Source organism: Zalophus californianus, chromosome X (genome assembly GCF_009762305.2).
Source record: "Zalophus californianus isolate mZalCal1 chromosome X, mZalCal1.pri.v2, whole genome shotgun sequence".
In the NCBI taxonomy this organism is placed as follows: Eukaryota; Metazoa; Chordata; class Mammalia; order Carnivora; family Otariidae; genus Zalophus; species Zalophus californianus.
The window spans coordinates 30,981,150-30,997,533 of record NC_045612.1 but is presented as its reverse complement, the minus strand read 5'-3'; the positions used below and the strand labels follow the sequence as shown (position 1 = coordinate 30,997,533).

At 51.9% G+C, this 16,384-nt stretch overlaps 1 protein-coding gene across 1 annotated transcript in view; it reads right to left on the bottom strand.

Moving 5' to 3' along the window:
- Window positions 1–16,384, bottom strand: part of KIAA1210 (KIAA1210 ortholog) — a 47,326-nt gene continuing 30,942 nt past the window's right edge. The window contains exons 7-11 of the mRNA XM_027609498.2: window positions 13,120–13,228; window positions 6,847–11,130; window positions 5,661–5,860; window positions 3,888–3,990; window positions 1–1,945 (exon numbers count right to left, since the gene is read on the bottom strand). Coding sequence (XP_027465299.1) covers window positions 1,773–1,945; window positions 3,888–3,990; window positions 5,661–5,860; window positions 6,847–11,130; window positions 13,120–13,228 — 4,869 coding nt within the window. The 3' untranslated portion in view covers window positions 1–1,772. The remainder of the gene's footprint in view (window positions 1,946–3,887; window positions 3,991–5,660; window positions 5,861–6,846; window positions 11,131–13,119; window positions 13,229–16,384) is intronic.

Sequence of the window (16,384 nt, the reverse complement as noted above, 5' to 3'; positions counted from 1 at the left end):
CAAGCTTTATTGAATTTATTTGCGTTGCATACATATAGTAAAAATCGAGAATGCCAAAAGAAGCCGAAAACTTGTCAGAATGCGCATCTAGGCATTAAAAAAACTTAACCTCTTTACTTAAAAACAGAGTTTTGTTAACTGTGGAAAAGAAATTATTAATGGAGAGCTCTCAGAATGAGAAAAAACTAATAGTGGTCCACCCTAAAGAAACGGGGGTAGGGACTAATTACCAGGGTCACCTGGGTCAAGGGCATCTACCTAAATAAACTGTTCACTATGGAAATACAAAGGAATTCAAACTCAATCAGTCAAGAACCTAGCATTATCGGAATGGTAAGGAATACAGTATCAGGAAAAATAGATGTTTTATAAAGAAAATGCAAAATCCAGCGTATGATTGTAGAATGTCACGTTATACCATCATCATCAAAACCAAGCACCAAGGACTTAAATTAGCTCTGGCACCTCACTGCCTCTATGAATTTTTTTTTGCATGAGGCAGCACCCCACTCAGAATCTAAAGGCACGGTTAGATGTTGAGGCTTACATTTCTGTGTTAACAAAGCCGCTCCGTGGTGACAGAGGCAGACACAGTGAGAGGGATAGTGAGGAGATACTTCTGGGTCTCCTAAGAAAATGAGCTAGGTACTGTCTTGACATCCAAGGGGAGCTCTCCCTTAGTGTTTGGTGTGTTTGGGAGACGGCACAGAAGGAAAGGACTTGGGGGAGTGGCTCACTGGGGACCGGGTGTGCGAGGAGCTATCCAGTCTAGTGACTTTTGAGGTGTGTGCCTCCAGGAATGAGGGCAGGGAGAAGCTGCGCTGATTTGATCGCCTAAGGCTTCCGGTTTGCAGAAAGTTAATTGTTCTATGGCTTTGGGGTTACGGTCTTGCTTTGGGCTAAAATCGTGGGAAACAGAGGCTGCTGAGGGAAAGAGACTAGAAACTGGCCTACAGGGAGGTTTCTGCCTTAAAGCTAGAGCCAGGGAAAAGCGCTCTTCAGGAGCCCAGCGTCTTAAGTGCTTAAAAAACAGGATATATATGGCATTCAGTACATGTCTCGGCAGCTAGAGAGTCACAGTGCCATTGGGACAAGAGGTCAAACACTGATGAACTAACCATCTAGGGGAGCACGATAATCCCCAAGGAATGTTCTGCCTCCTAGGGAGGTGCGCACTGATGCCAGACTGGCAATGTGGGGCATGCGCAAAGAGGGAGCTTTATATGTTGCAGGCATGGGGTGGGGGGCAGGGATACAAGGGCGGTGTCTCAAAGGGCAATGGCTAATTGGGGGACTGGCTGTGTGAAACTTTTCTTGGAGACCCAGAATTTTCACTTCCATCACCTCTTCTCAGGGCCTTTGTGAAACTGGGAGCAGCAACCAAAGAACTGAAGCATTTAACCAGGCTCATGAAACCTGAAAGCCAATCCCTGGGCCAAGTCACCGGGCCATTTCCATCCGAATGAATTTATTTGAACAAGGGAAATGACCACGACCTCTTAGTCAGTTAAGGATTCCCCAGTTCTATAGCAGTGCAAACATTCCACATTGTTTTTAGAGAGGAGATGCTGGGTTTTCAGATGTTGGTAGTGACTGTACTGAAGTTAGGCATTCGTGGCGCTTGTTACATTCAAATAATGATTAGCTTTAATTCCGCTTTTAAGGCACTTTTGCTTAATAAAAAGTGGTTACAGTAAATAAATCACTACATGGCATTAATGCAGCTATTGGCAATGATCACTTGCCATGCTGATGCCCCACCCAGGAGCTATTTATTGCATGATTTTGGCTATATGGCTCCAAGCTTCGGCTTTCTTCTTGGCCAGGGAGAACCAAACTGGCTCTTCCGGTTCTACTGGCTCACGGAGCACAGCTGGTAGAGTTGAAGACTGCCTGGTTTCTTTGGCCACGGTGGGCACTTGAGCTGTCTTCTGATCTTCAAATCCTACGAGAACCACAGCAAATAACACGCAAGCAGTAAGAAGCCCCAGAGACACTCAGGGATGTTTATGGGATACAGTAAAATTTCTCCTCCTTTCAGGTTTCCTCGGGCTTTCAAAAGTCCCAAGCACGGGCCTGCTACGGGTGGTCTCTCGAAGGGATAAAATCTACAGAGCTATGGCCACGGGGGCCTGGGCATGGGAAGGCCCAAGAGAAGATACCGGCCAAGTTTGGGTGGTTATTATCAGACTGTCTCACACTTTTGACTTGAGACCAGGGAGGAAACCGTACGATATGTTATCTATCCAGTTTCTTTACATTTCAAATCAGGTAATGTTATTTCTGTTCTGCCCATCTGTGTCACGTGAAATGACTAATAAGGATTCAGTAGATCCACCCAGTACAAGTCTGTGCTAAAGAACACTGTACACACTATTCTGACCAAGCAGACAACCTCCTCATCCCTTAGTTCTACTCCTTCCTTCATCCTGCTTTATGGCTGACGGACTCGGTGACTTTGCCTCAACCAGTGTGCGGGGTATGCTTTAGAATCACCTAGGGCTCTCTCTCTCTCTCTTTTTATTTAAGCAATCAGACATTTATTTGGTCAATTAGAATTGCAATTCAGGAGACACAGATTTGGGGTAGAGGCCTGCCTGCTGGTATACAGCTAGAGCTTTTTTCTTTTACTTTTTAAAGATTTGATTTATTTATTTGACAGAAAGAGCACAAGCAGGGGTGCAGGAGGCAGAGGGAGAAGCAGGGAGCCCGAAGTGGGGCTCGATCCCAGGACCCTGGGACCATGACCCGAGCCGAAGGCAGACGCCCAACCAACTGAGCCACCCAACCACCCAGCTAGAACTCTTTTTAAAAATACCAGTGCCCGGGGGCACCTGCGTGGCTCAGTTGGTGAAGCATCTGACTCTTGACTTCAGCTCAGGTCCTGATCTCAGGGTCGTGCGATCGAGCCCCATATCAGGCTCCATGCTCAGAGCCTGCTTAAGATTCTCTCTCCCTCCCTCTGCCCCTCCCCTCCATCTCCAAATAAATAAATCTTTAAATAAAAACACCAATGCCCGCACCATTTCCTGAACTAACAGAATTAGAATCTTTAGCAATGGAGCAGGGCCATCTGTACTTTCGTAAATGTTTCCAAAGCTCGCCAGGTAATTCTAATGTACAGAGCTGAGAACCATCTGACAGGAGTAGAATGCCCGTGAGATTATTAATAGCTATCAGCAGGTCAGGTGCCACGATTTCGTGGCCAGACCATGGCTTCCTAAGTTCCTAGTCTAATTTCTTCATGAAGAGGACAAAGGGAGAGGACAAAGAAGATTCAGTGCAAACCCAACCTCCCCCCCCACCCGCTCCTGCTGACAAGAAAATCCCTCTGGCACACACCTCTACTGTTGAGACCACATTCTATTCTATCACAGCCCGGTGTTTGCTTGGCTTTCAACACCTCCCCACCTCCCACGCCCTGCTCAGAAGGTGGAGAAGCAAGCCTTTGAAATAGTGAAAAGAAACAATTTGACACCCCTGGGCCTGTACATTGGATTTTTTAAAGTGTCCCTGGGGCTGTAGAAGGTGAGAAAGTACTGCTTTGCTATGAGCTGGAAAGGAGCCCGGTGCTCTCCTCTGGACTCGCAGCCGCGGGGACATTTTAGTGAGTGATCACAACTCTGTACCTATACCAGCTTCCTGGACAAGGTCGAAGACTGGGAGGCCCTTGGAAAGTCACCCACTGGGCTCAGAGTGGTCCTCACAATTGGATTTTCCTGAAACAAGCTAATATCTGTACCTAATGGAAGAGCCATGTGAAGCACCAGGCTGATGTGGGGTGGAGGAGGGGGTGGGGAAAGACATGTGTTGTCTGAGATGGAAATTGCAGAAGTTTCCCAACATGCTGCCAGGACTTTTTTTTTTGGGGGGGGGGCTGTTTTTACCTGCTTTGGTCCACTTAGGTAGCTTCTGTGCCATCTTCTCTGGTTTATTGACATCGGAAGTAAAAGTCTTTCTGGGTTGGTTTTCACTTGCAAGGCCAGCTCCCTTTAATACAAAAATGAAAACAAAAAGCTTGTTAAGTCCTGACATGGAGAAGAGTGAATTACTTATTCAGAAAACCAAGGGGCAAGCCCTGTCCTGGCTATTAGAGTTCCACATTAGTCAAAAGGAAAGAGAGAGAGAGAGAGAGAGAGAGAGAGAGAGAGAGAGGGAAGGAAATAGCACTGAGAGGAACTTGGCTCAGAATTTAGGTTCACAAAACCTCAGCTGGTTCAAGTCTACCACCTTTGAGATCTGGAAGAAAAGGCCATCAAATCATACAAATAGTGTAAACAGGTTAACACAATTATTTAACCTGAGAACAACCTTTTCCCTAACACACTACCAACACTTAAAAACAAGCTACCAGAATGTGGGGGTTACGAACAAATCTTATCAAGGAATTGAAGTGAGTTCCACAGGATCTCACTTACCAAAACTGTTGACCTCTGACTTGCACTCCTTCCACCAGAAAGAGACGTAGCTACAGGTCTTTCCAGAATTGTACAGTTTAAGCTTTTCAAATGCACCTCGCCACAACTGGTCTAAATTACTGAGTTTATATACCCTGGTGCATTTTCCCCTGACGAAAGCTTTAACCAAGGTGCACTTTGCCCCTGTATCTCCTGCTCCCATAAAAATACTAATGATGAAAATGAAAAAAATCTTTCAAGTAGAGTTAAGCAGATCCTAATGTTGATCCCTCGACAGTTACAGTAAGCAGCCAACAATACAGGAACTTAGACATATCTCTTGGTATGTAAATGTGATATGTTTCCTTAGGTCAGTGTTCTGCGGTTTTGACAAGAGGGGCTCTCATTCCAGCACCTCCAAAGACATCGCAAATGGGATGTTGGAAGCAAGACACCATCCCGTCAACCCTGATCCACAGGTGGGACCGTTAGTCTAGTTCATCACGTAACCTTGCTTCTCACCTGTAGGCAGGTGCCACACCAAAGCCAACCAATATGCAAAGCCCCAAATATCAAGCATTACCTTTATAAGGTCAATCGTTATGGATGGTATGAACAGGTGCCCAGAGATGAGATATCAAATGAAAAATAGTATGTATAGTTTGACTCCCCCCCCTTTTTTTAATAAAGATTTTATTTATTTATTTGACAGAGACAGAGAGAGCGAGAGCAGGAACACAAGCAGGGCAGCAGGAGTGGGAGAGGGAGAAGCAGGCTTCCCGCCGAGCAGGGAGCCCGATGTGGGGCTCGATCTCAGGACCTCGGGATCATGACCTGAGCTGAAGGCAGACGCTTAACGACTGAGCCACCCAGGCGCCCTCTAGTTTGATTCCCTTTATATCTTCTTCAATACATACGTATAGTCATAGGCATAAAATGCCTGTAAGGATAGTTACTCAATTCTCATCCCAGTGGTTACCTTTGGGGGTTTTTTCTATAACTTATTCCTCACTGCTCAACTGATATCATGGAATCCTGCTCTAGAATATTCAGGACAGGGTTTGCTTTATGGAACCTTCTCCTACTCATTACTTTCCACAAACCCTTTCAGAGCATAAAGCCGGGCACGTTATTTTCTGAGTACCAGGCACAACTCTTCCCCGGGGAAGAGTCCCCCTGCCTTGATTAGTGCACCCAAAGAGGTGGGGAGCTGCAGGCTTGGCAGAGTTCCCGACGCAAGCTTAGTCAACCAACTCTAGTGACCTTCTGGAGTGTTTTGTGGGCTGCCACAGGTTCTCCCCCATGTCTAGGCTCTTTGGCCTCAGGCTTGGCTCCAGCTTTGTTCTTGGTTTTTGCCTCTTTCTTAGGAATGTAGGCCTGGGAGCTCTTCTGCCTCTGCTTTACCATGGTTATCCAAGCTGGCTCTGAGGCGGCATAATCTGACTGTCGACCAAGAACCTTTCCTGAGAAAGGAAGGAGAGTGGTTAGAACCGAAGTGAGGCAGGCAGGGTCTCGAGCCGGGCCGGGGCCTACCCACACTAATGTACCAGATGGCATCCTTGTTAATTGCCAGATGAAAATGAACAGAGATCCCATCGAAAAGGGCCCCCTTCTTTGGTGCCATCCCCACAACCTAGCAAGGCAGGAGCTCCTTGCGTAGATCCGCGTTTGCGTACTGTCCTCTAACTGGTCCCTCGCCCTCCCTCGTCCATCCCTCTTCGTATCCCCAAATCACGGTAGGACCAGGGTGGCCAGGTGGGCTGGGAAAACTCCCACGAGGCCAGAGGCTCAGGCTACTGATGGCATTCCTCGAAGTCCAAAGAGTATCTTATAGCATTTGACGCTACACATTCCCTCGTGCAAGTGCGTGGTTTCACGGGTGTGGTTCTAGGCATGAAGACCAGGGTTGGTCAGTGTGAAGGTACAAAGGTTTTGAGAGAGATCAGTGCTCGAAAGATCACCTAGCTCTGGATTCTTAGACATTTCAGGCGTGGGAAGCAGCTTTGGAAGTATAAGCATTTACAGCAAATTAAGATTTCAAGCTGCGAGTCTGAATGTAGTGCTCTACTAATGAGCTGGCTTTTAAAAACCACGTGGCGTCGTGGGAGGGGGGGTGGGGAGCATAATACCTGTCCAAGTATTTTGAGAAAGGTATAAAATTCCATCCAAAGGGAAGGTGCACAGAAGGAATAGGCAGATGGTCGTGTGTCCATCACAGAATGTGGATGGATGGATGTCCCTGGGACAGGGAAGACTCAAAATTAACCATCTCCAGATCCACTAAGCCAGAATGGGGCACCATCCTGCTCCTAAAATCCACAAGCTGGCCCCTATCAAAGCAAATACTCAGCAGGCGAGGCTAGAGCAGACTTCCTCCATTCAAGACTTTGATCTCTAGTTCTTCCCTCCACTTGGTACCTCCTTGCTGTCTGGAAAGAGGAAGTCTCACCTGGGACCTTGTAGATGGGTTGCTTCTTGGCCATGCTTTCGGATTTGGGCCTGCTCTGTTGCTTCTCCAGCATGTCAGATGCTGTGGCGGGGTTCTCTGCAGTGCCCAGGAGCCCCTGGGAAACGCTTCTTCCGATTCGCTGTTCTTTACATGTGGAAGATGAAACCGGACCCAAGGAGAGCGAAGAAAGCTTGGTAAGGTCATCTTGTTTCTCACTCTTGTGCTTCTTCAAGGAAGGGACTTTTCTCAGGCGAACTCCAAAAAGGGTTTCAACACCAGACCCACCGGTAGATACGTTTGCATGGCTGTTACTTTGATCGCCGCTCTCGAGACCTTCCCCCTTGGAGTAAGTGCCCCCAGCAGTGGATGCCTGCCTGGTAGGAGCCGTGCTGAGCTTCACGGGTTTGGTAGAGGGAGGCAGGCTATTCTTAATGAGGTCTTCAGGGCCTTGGCGATGTTTCTTGGTCTTGCTCGGAGAAGCCAGGCCTCTTGGTGGGGCCCAGCTGCCGGGGCGGCTCTCAGACAGGGCGCCCTCAGCGGCAGCCCTCGCGGAACCTGGCCGGACCTGGGGCGGACGTTCGGGCTTGGCCGGTGCCTGGGGAGTGCGTCCAGGCTGCTGAGGCCGGCACTCCTCAGACCTGCTCCAACCTGCAGGGGCACTCACGGGGCCTGGGGAGAAAAGCTGGGGCTGCAATTCGGCCCCCTCCTTGGCCTGGGGAAGGCCTCTGGAAGGCAGCCGCTCTTTGGAGCGCTTCTGTATTTCAGGAGAGCCCTGAGAGAGCAGGGAGGAGACTTGCCGGGACGCGAGCTTCACCGGTGCCGGGGACAGGTGTCCGGGCGGCAGCAGCTCCTTGTAACTGCTCTGCTTGGGCTTCGCGGGGGCACTCTCTGAATGTGGGAGAACCGCTCTGGGGCCTTCAGGCCCCCCCGGGGGCTGTAAAGGGCGTGCTGTAGGCAGCAGCTTCGACGAGATGCCTCCCCCGGTACTGGCATTCCCTGGGCCCGAGGAAGCTGGGTACTGGACTTTAGACCTCAACAGAGCTTTGGAAAGTTGATTCGCAGATGGAGGATGGGCAGGGCCCTCAGAAAAAACTTGTTCTGCCATAAACTTCACAAACGACCGGGAAGGATGCCTGGGCACCGGCGGTTTCTCAGCCGAATCTCCTTCCGCAGCGGTATTCTCTAGACGGAAGGACATCTCCTGAACCTTGGACCTGGATGAGACCTGGGTAGGATACTTGGAAGGCACTGGCTTCCCAGACACGGCCGCCTCGGCGCGAGCACTCTCACAACTGGACGACATTTGCTGCCCTTTGCATCTCCCAGGGGACTGGGAAGGCTGCCTGGAAGGCAGCGGCTCTGCAGAAGCATCTTCCTCGGTGGCAGCCCTTTCTGGAGCTGCGGAGGCCGGAGGCTTGACCACTGCTGCGGTCAGGGCCTGAGAAGACCTTCGGAGAGAGTGCCGCTGCTCCATAGCCATGATCCTCAGGGCCTCGGCGCGCTCTAGAGCCTCGGAGACGGGCTGCTTGACTTTTGTGTTCCCCCGGGACTGGAAAGCGCATCTGGGAGGCTTCCGCGCGGCGGCGGCCGCGGGAGCGCCGGGTGCTGGAGGAGCGTCCCGTTCTGGAGGAGCGCTCGCCGACCGCCAGGAGGCTGCTCGCTCCCCTCCCTGCCTCCTGGGGTTCTGAGAAGGCTTTCTGGGAGGCAGCGGGGGCGGCGGGGGCGGCGGGGGCAGCGGCTCCAGAGAAATGCCCCACTCCAGAGCAGCGCTCTGGGCACTCACGGAGCCCTCGTGCTCGCCTGAGGAGCTCAGCCAGGACTGGTAGACGCTTCTGGGGGACGCCGGGCCCGGCGCCGGGGCGGGGCCGAGGGCGGGACTCAGGGCGGGACCCAGGGCGGGCTCGGCGGTGGCAGCCGAAGCTCCCACTGCGGCCAGCGGGCAGGGCTGCGGCTGGACTTTCGGCCTCACCGAGGGCTGGGCGGGGCCTCTGGGCGGCGGCTCCACGGACGGGCCCTCCCCGACAGCCGTCTCGGATGCTTGCGGGGCCTTGGGATTTGTCAAGGACGCAGCAGAATCTGGGGGGAGCGGCGGCTCCCCTGAAATGCCCTTCTCCGCGGCGGCGCCCTCCGGACCCGAGGACACATTCGGTTCCACTCCGGCCCTCAACGAGGCCTGGGCAAGCACTTTGAGAGGCAGAGGCTCCGCAGAAGCTGCCGGGCTTTCGGGACTGGCAGAGGCCCGTGGCGGGACCAGAGGGCGCGTCGGGGTCTGAGCATCATATCCGGGCAGCGGCGGCGGCTGCCCAGGGGCGTTCTTTTCGACCACAGCGCCTTCGGCACCCAGGCACCCCTGCTGCTCAATGACGGGTCTCACGACCGCCTGGCAGGGACGGTGGGGTGGCGGCAGCTCCGCCGAAATGCTCCCCTCCACAGCCGGGGACTCGGGGTCCTCCCGGGTCGCCTGCTCGGCGATGGGGTCCAGCGGCGGCTGAGAATGCGGTCTCCGGGGCGGCGGGGGCGGCGGCAGGTCCACGGAAGTCACCCCGACGGCGGCAGCCATTTCTGGACCTTTGCAGACGGCATGCTCAGGCCAAGGCCTGAGCAGGCGCTTAGACGAGATTCTGGGCGGCGGCGGCGGCGGCGGCGGCTCCAGAGCAATGGCCCACTGCACGGCGGCGCCCACGGGGCCCGCGGGCGCCTGCTGCTCAGCCTGAGGGCTCCGCCAGGACTGGACGGGCTGCCGGGCGGGCGCCGGCTCCGCGGGGCTGCTCCGGGGAGGGTCCGCGGGCCTCGCCGACCCTGAGGCCGCTTGCTGCTGAAGGATCGGCCTCGAAAAGGTCAGAGCGAGCCGCCCCACGGACACCCCCCACTCCTCGGGGAGGTGCTTCGCACCCGAGGCGCCGTGCTGGTGGTCTGCGGGCTGCCCCGAGGCCTGGGAAGGGGGCCTGGGAGGCACGTCCTCCTCGGAGCCGCTCCAGGCGCCAGCACTGTTGTGCTTCTTCTCCACGTGACCGTGGGGGTCTGTGCGGCCTTTGTCCTCGGGCCCCTGCAAGGCCTGCGCGGCACAGGTGGGCGTCAGCCGCTCGTCAGAACTGCCCGAGTCCCCAGAACTTTTTGAGTCTGTGGTCTCCTGGTCACCGTCAGGCTTCCCCAAGGACTGGGAGGGGTGTGTGGGAGCCGGCTGCCGCGGCGCCCCGCTCTCCTCCTCCAAAGGACTCGCTGGATCCGCGGACGCCGCTTCCGCCGCCCGCTTCCCGAAGGCCGGGGGAGAGTAGCCCGCAGCCAGCTGCAGCTCAGGGCCGCTCGCTCGCGCGGCCGAGCTTTCCGACTCGGTGAAGACTTGTCGGTCATCGGCAGGCTTCCCCAGGGCCTGGGAAGAAGGCCTGGGAAGCAGCTGCTGCCCCGAACCGCTCTCCTCCTCGGAAGCACCCTCTGGATCCGAGGACGCTTCTTCAGCCGCCCAGGCGAGGCTTCTGGAAGGCAGCCTCTCCGCAGACCTGCCTCCCTCCGCCACAGCACTTGCCGGACCTGAAATGCTCGCGGCGAAGGCCGGGAGGACGTTTCCGGGAGACTTCTCTCTGCAGACAGCGGGGATATCTTGAACTGACGCCATTTTCAAATGGCTCGCTTGCACATCAAAGCTGAAAGCTTCTTCCCCTTCAGACTGCATCTGAGAAGGATCCATGAACACTTGACCCTCAATGGCCCCTGAGAAGAGGACATCGTCCGGGGTTGGAGAAAGGCTTTCCGCCGCCGATGAACGAGCAGCTCTGGCTTCTGGCTGCTCGCCTCCGGAGGCCCCATCTTCGTGGCACGGCGACGGGCCACCGACCACGGACTCTGCCGTGTCTTCCGGTACAGCTTGGGACACCGGGCCTTTTCCGGCGTCCAAATCTGCCCCAGCCTTTCTCTTTCCGTTGTCATCTTGATCTGGAAGCAGCTCCTGAGGGGTAGCGCGTTCTGCCTGCGGAGTGGTGGGCGGCTCCCTGACTTGGCGCTCCAGAGACAGGTTCCAGAGAAGACACTCTCCGGCAGGCTTCTCGGCAGGCGGGGACCCAGCCCTCTCAGCTAGGCCAAGCCCTCGAATGGACTGCTTAAGGCTGCTTCCACTGGGCGCACACTCACTCGATCCCGAAGCACTTGATCCTTTTGGGGGGCGACGTCTTCCGTGCGCTCCTGACAATGGGGAGCTCTGACTCCCCGCAGCGTCCGCTCCTGCAGCCTGGTCTGCTGTCTCCTTATAAGAAATTTCAGTTCCCTTGCTCTGCTTCAGGCTTGAGACACCTGTACCCAACAGAAATAAGGAAAAGAAAAAAATATGCATGCTTCGGACTTCCTAAAATAAGAGGATTCTGCCCCCCGGCCCTGTGGGTACCTATTCACCACTGACTTCCTCCGTATAACGAAGCAGCTATTCAGAAGAGAGTTGGCGACTTGGTCACTATTAGCCTCTGCAGTTGGAAATGTTTAAATCCAAGTGAAATCCCAATTTTACGAACCGATTACAAGGTCGGCTCATCGACAGCAAATCGATAGTCTGGTCCACCGTTAGGCGGGAGACATGTTAAAAGGCCGTTTTGGGGGGCGCCTGGGTGGCTCAGTCGTTAAGTGTCTGCCTTCGGCTCAGGTCATGATCCCAGGGTCTTGGGATCGAGCCCCGCATCGGGCTCCCTGCTCGGCGGGAAGCCTGCTTCTCCCTCTCCCACTCCCCCTGCTTGTGTTCCCTCTCTCGCTGTGTCTCTGTGTCAAATAAATAAATAAAAAGCTTTAAAAAAAAAAAAAAGGCCATTTTTTAACCTGTAACAATATCACCCTTTAGGAAACTGACTGGGGCCGGACAGAGGGGAATTTTACTTTCTAATTAATATTTATATTTTTTACTTGATTCTATTTAATTTTCACATCGTGTGCGGGCATTGCTTTACTTTTTAGAAAGGTGTCAACGGGGGGGGGGAGGTTATCTGGGAGGTAAGATTGTGACCCCCTTTTCTTTTGCTTTTTACTCTCTTGTCTTAAATGAATCTGATGTAATATACAGGCAAAGCAATTCTTGGAAAGCCTTAACAATGACATCAGTCCATACAGCCTTCAGGTCAAATGCAAGGCAGCGGTGACACAGAGTGCCCCTCTCCTCTCTAGTACTTTTGCTGAGGGACTCAGTTTGATCACACCCCCCCTACCCTCCCCACCCCCCCATCCCCGGGAAGGATCGCTGCCTCCTCTGCCTCATCATTCAGTGCATCCCCGACCTCCATCTAGTGGTTTCCTATCCAGCGGTAGGGCACTGGGCGTAGCTGGCTGCACTCCAAACCACTCCCATTTATGGAAAACCCAAGTATCTGCCCCCACGGACACCGGATCTCTTCTATCCTCTGTGTGTAAAAGGGACAACTATTAAAAACAATAAGAGGAAACGTTTAAAAAGAAAGTAAATTTAAATTTCATTTTGTTTTCTTCTGTGTGTGTGTATGTTTCGGGACAGTTTTGTGGTTTTGTGAGTTTCCATGGAAAAATGTGTTTAGGGATATCCTTTTTTTGAACCCACATGTGAAATCCTTTGTGGCAAAAAAATATGAAATAACTGCTCAACTTAACTGTGGAACAGGAATTTTGTTTTATCAAGTATTGCTTGAAATTAGGTGGCCATCAGCTGGAACCAACATCTCCATGCACACACACACACACACACATACACACGCCCAGATTTTCATCCCAGTGGTATTTGTGGTTTGGGGGATTTGGTAGGTGTTGGTTGCCAAGGACATGTGTCCACAGCTGCCTGAGCCCACTTCGCCTATGGATATGGGAACTGGTCTCACTGTTATCACAAGACCTTTTTCTCTCTACTGGAAGAGAAGAGCGACCTTAAAAAACTAGTTTTGAGCTAATTCTGTTATTATTGTCTGGTTCTGGTGTTCAGGGGACACTGAAGGGGGACTCATTGGCCACCCTCAGATACACCTTAGCCTTAGAGAGGATTAGACAAGCTTACAAACAAGCAAGAGCTACACACCTCTCTGGTTGGAAATTCATTTCGACAAAATAGCGATCCAGGCATAATCTTTTACCTTGATCCCACACATGGGGCAATGGTATGAGTCGGGCAGTTTAGATGGAGGAAGCTGGACCCCTTTGATACACATCTTAAACTGAAAGCTCTCAGAGGGTACCAGGGACAGGCAGCAGCCTAAGTAAATCATATTCTATAGCTCCTCTCACACAGCGATTAAGCCCATCATACACGTTTCTGAATGAGGGTGGGGATGTGCCAACCTGCGCTGTCTTTTTTCAGCATCTTTTTGTCAGCTTCTTTTGGTATGGTTGTACTCTTCTCTTCTCCAGAAACCACTAGAAGGGTGGGCTCCTCTTGCTTTGCTTTCCCCTGAAAGACGGAAAAAAGAGCTTCAGAAGGAAAGTGTTTCCCACCCACCCCTGAGTGGTTGCCAAAGGAGATGACATCAGGAAAAAAAAAAAAAAAGTCCTCGATCTCCAAAGGGCTCTGCTGGGAACATAACAATATCATTAACCACAGAAATGATTTCCAATGGCATTCATCCCCTTGCTGATCATTTTACTCACTGGAAGTGATCATTATTTTACCTGTTGGGAGTGATTCACCTAGATTGGAAGCTTCTGATCTCTGGCTGGTTTGCTGCAACTCCCCGAAAACCGCAGAACCACACTACAAGGCCGTCAGTCTGAAAGTGGGCCTGTGGGGCCTGACGGCAATCCTATTTGGAACTCCCAAATTTGTTTTGCCAGATCTGGGAGCCAAACTCAAATCCCATTCGGCTTCTTTTCAGGGAATTCAGTGGAAGCATGAATTAGGTCTTTCCGGCTCCAGAGAAGAAAGAAGATTGGGGTTTTGCTGGGCAAGAAGAGAGAAGATGATGAAGGGTTCAGCCTTTACGCTGAAAGGGTTGAAGTTGGTTTACTATAAACAAGGTATACGGATGATTACGGGGCAGCTTTGGAAACGTTTGAGGGACACTGCACCGAACAGCGGCGGGAAGCTGCTCTGTGTGAGCCTCTGTGACACGCGTCTGAAGACAAATGTCCTACTCATTCCGCTCCCACTCAATGTGCCCGTGCAAACACATTCAGCACAAAGGAATTTATTTTTGAGTGAATGAGGTGAGACCGGCCTGGGTTCAAATCTGCTCCAGCATTTACTCACCGTGTGAGCTTGACCGGGTTGTTCTCTACATCTCTATGCCCACATCGATCTCTACATCTCTAGGCCCACACCTCTAAATCAGGGGTGAGGGGGGACCTAAGAAACTCCAAAGCAAGGAGCAAGTGCCAGCAGCCTTTGTGTCAGACATGGTCCTGGACCCTTTCATATTCACCCATGTGTCGGAGAGAGTCACATGGAAGAAAATGTCCTGACCTTCTGAGAGAGTGATGCCCAGGCCTCTTCTTCTTCTTCTTCTTCTTTTTTAAGATTGTTATTTATTCATTTGAGACAGAGAGCTACAGAGAGATAGCATGAGCCAGGGGAGGGACAGAGGGAGAGGGAGAAGCAGGTTACCTGCGGAGCAGGGAGTCCGATGTGGGGCTCGATCCCAGGACCCTGAGATCATGACCTGAGCCGAAGGCAGACGCTTTGCCGACTGAGCCACCCAGGCGCCCTGCCCAGGCCTTTTCTTAATTAGGCTATGCAGAAGGAAGAGAGTCAGAGGCTCATACTACTTTTCCCTTAGCCAACATTCCCCATCTCCCAGGTTTGTGGTGAGGCGTCCAGGTGATTGCATATATAAGGTTTAGTGCATACTAACGGGTCACCTTCTGCTTGACAACGGACCAAGGCGATCCTCTCAGGGCCACCAGAGGGCCCCCTCCTGGACGTGTTGTCCTGCTGACTGTTCTTTTCAACTCGTATTTTGTTCTTTCTTTTTTGTTTTTTTTAGAGAGAGAGAAAGAAAGCACAGAGTAGGGGAGGGGCAGGGGGAGAGGGAGAGAACCCCAAGCAAACGTCCTGCTGAGTGCAGAGCCCGATGCGAGGCTCGATTTCACGACACTGAGATCTGAACGTGAGCCAAAATCAAGAGTCGGACGCCTAACCGACTGAGGCACCAAGGCGCCCCTCGTTGTCTTTTCAAAGCTAAACTGAGGTGTCTGAGCTCGATGCAACATGGTGGGGTGAAAAGAGTGGGGGGTTGGAAGTCAAGACTGGATTCTGGCCCCAGCTCTGCTACCATCAGGGTGTGTGACCTTAGGCAACTATTTGTACTTTAATGTCCTTCCCTATAAAATGGTTGTAAGTCCTTCAAGAGGCCTGGGAATAAACTCCCATGTAATAAAATCTTTTAGTGTCTTCCAGTTCTGACTACAACCCTTACTTATAGCCCAGAGGCACTGAGGGATTGGCTGTTTGACCAAAGTGAGATCTTCCAGCTAACTGACACATCTTTTTAAACACCAACATCTTTTAGTAAATCAAAATTAAACACCAACGTCTTTTACTTTTTAGTAAAAATCTTTCCCAAAGGCTTTACTTCCCTATCTTCTTAAGCGGATATCAGGAAACACAGGTAAACTTTTCTTGATGGCTTGGATAAATAATAAACACGATCTATTATACTGGACCGTGATAAGGTGTGGCCCTGAGGGATTTACTGAGGTGGGCAAGGTTCTGTATCCCTCTACTAAATGGTCTCAGATCATTTCTGCCATCTTTCTCTGCTATCAATGGTCACGTCTCTTTGTTGCCAGATCTCCCAGTCTGGTGGCCATGTTTTTAACATAACTGGCCTGCCTCAATGTAGCTCTGCTAGAAAATCACATGACACAACCTTGGGATATCTATGAGACACTGAGAGATCTCTGGGGGTATTAATAGCTGAGTTCTGAATGCTTGGAGTTGCTGGAAGCCTGGCCTCCAAAGGAGGTGAACAGTGCTACAATTTGTAGCTCACGGGTCTTACCTCATTAATAATTAAAAGAAACCTGATCTGGGCCACAGTTGAATGTGCTCTACAAAGAGTGCTGAGTGAATTCCCAGATGCCAAGCCAAGAAGCAGTTCCTGGGGTTTAGGTCACTGTTTCTGCTCTCTTCAGTCCCTTTTGTGTAAATTCCAGGTGGATAGGATATCCCACCCACTAGATGCAAGTTTGCTCACCTCTCTGGGGGGGGTGGTGGTGGTGGTGGTTGGTGTCAAGCTTGGGACAGTGCCCTTGACTTTACCATCCTTACTTAGGGCATAGATCCCTCAAACCATACCACTCCCCTAGGAGCAGTTTGTGAAGGTTGGAACTCATCTCTTATTACATGGGAGTTTATTCCCAGGCCTCTTGAAGGACTTACAGTGGTTTGAGGGTTCTTTTTCTTCTTTTGTTTCTGGGGGTTTAAAGCCATCTTGTGTCGAGCAGCTGAGGAATCCAAACAGTCCTTAGTGGTGGCTGGGGTGTTGAAACTCATGGGCAGCTGAGTGCTGCCGGGAGAGGCAATCATGGCAAAAGGGGTCAAGGACTGTGAGTGGATGGGTCCAGGTGAGGGCTCAAAGGAGCTCTGGAGAGAGGGGGAGAAAAGGAATGG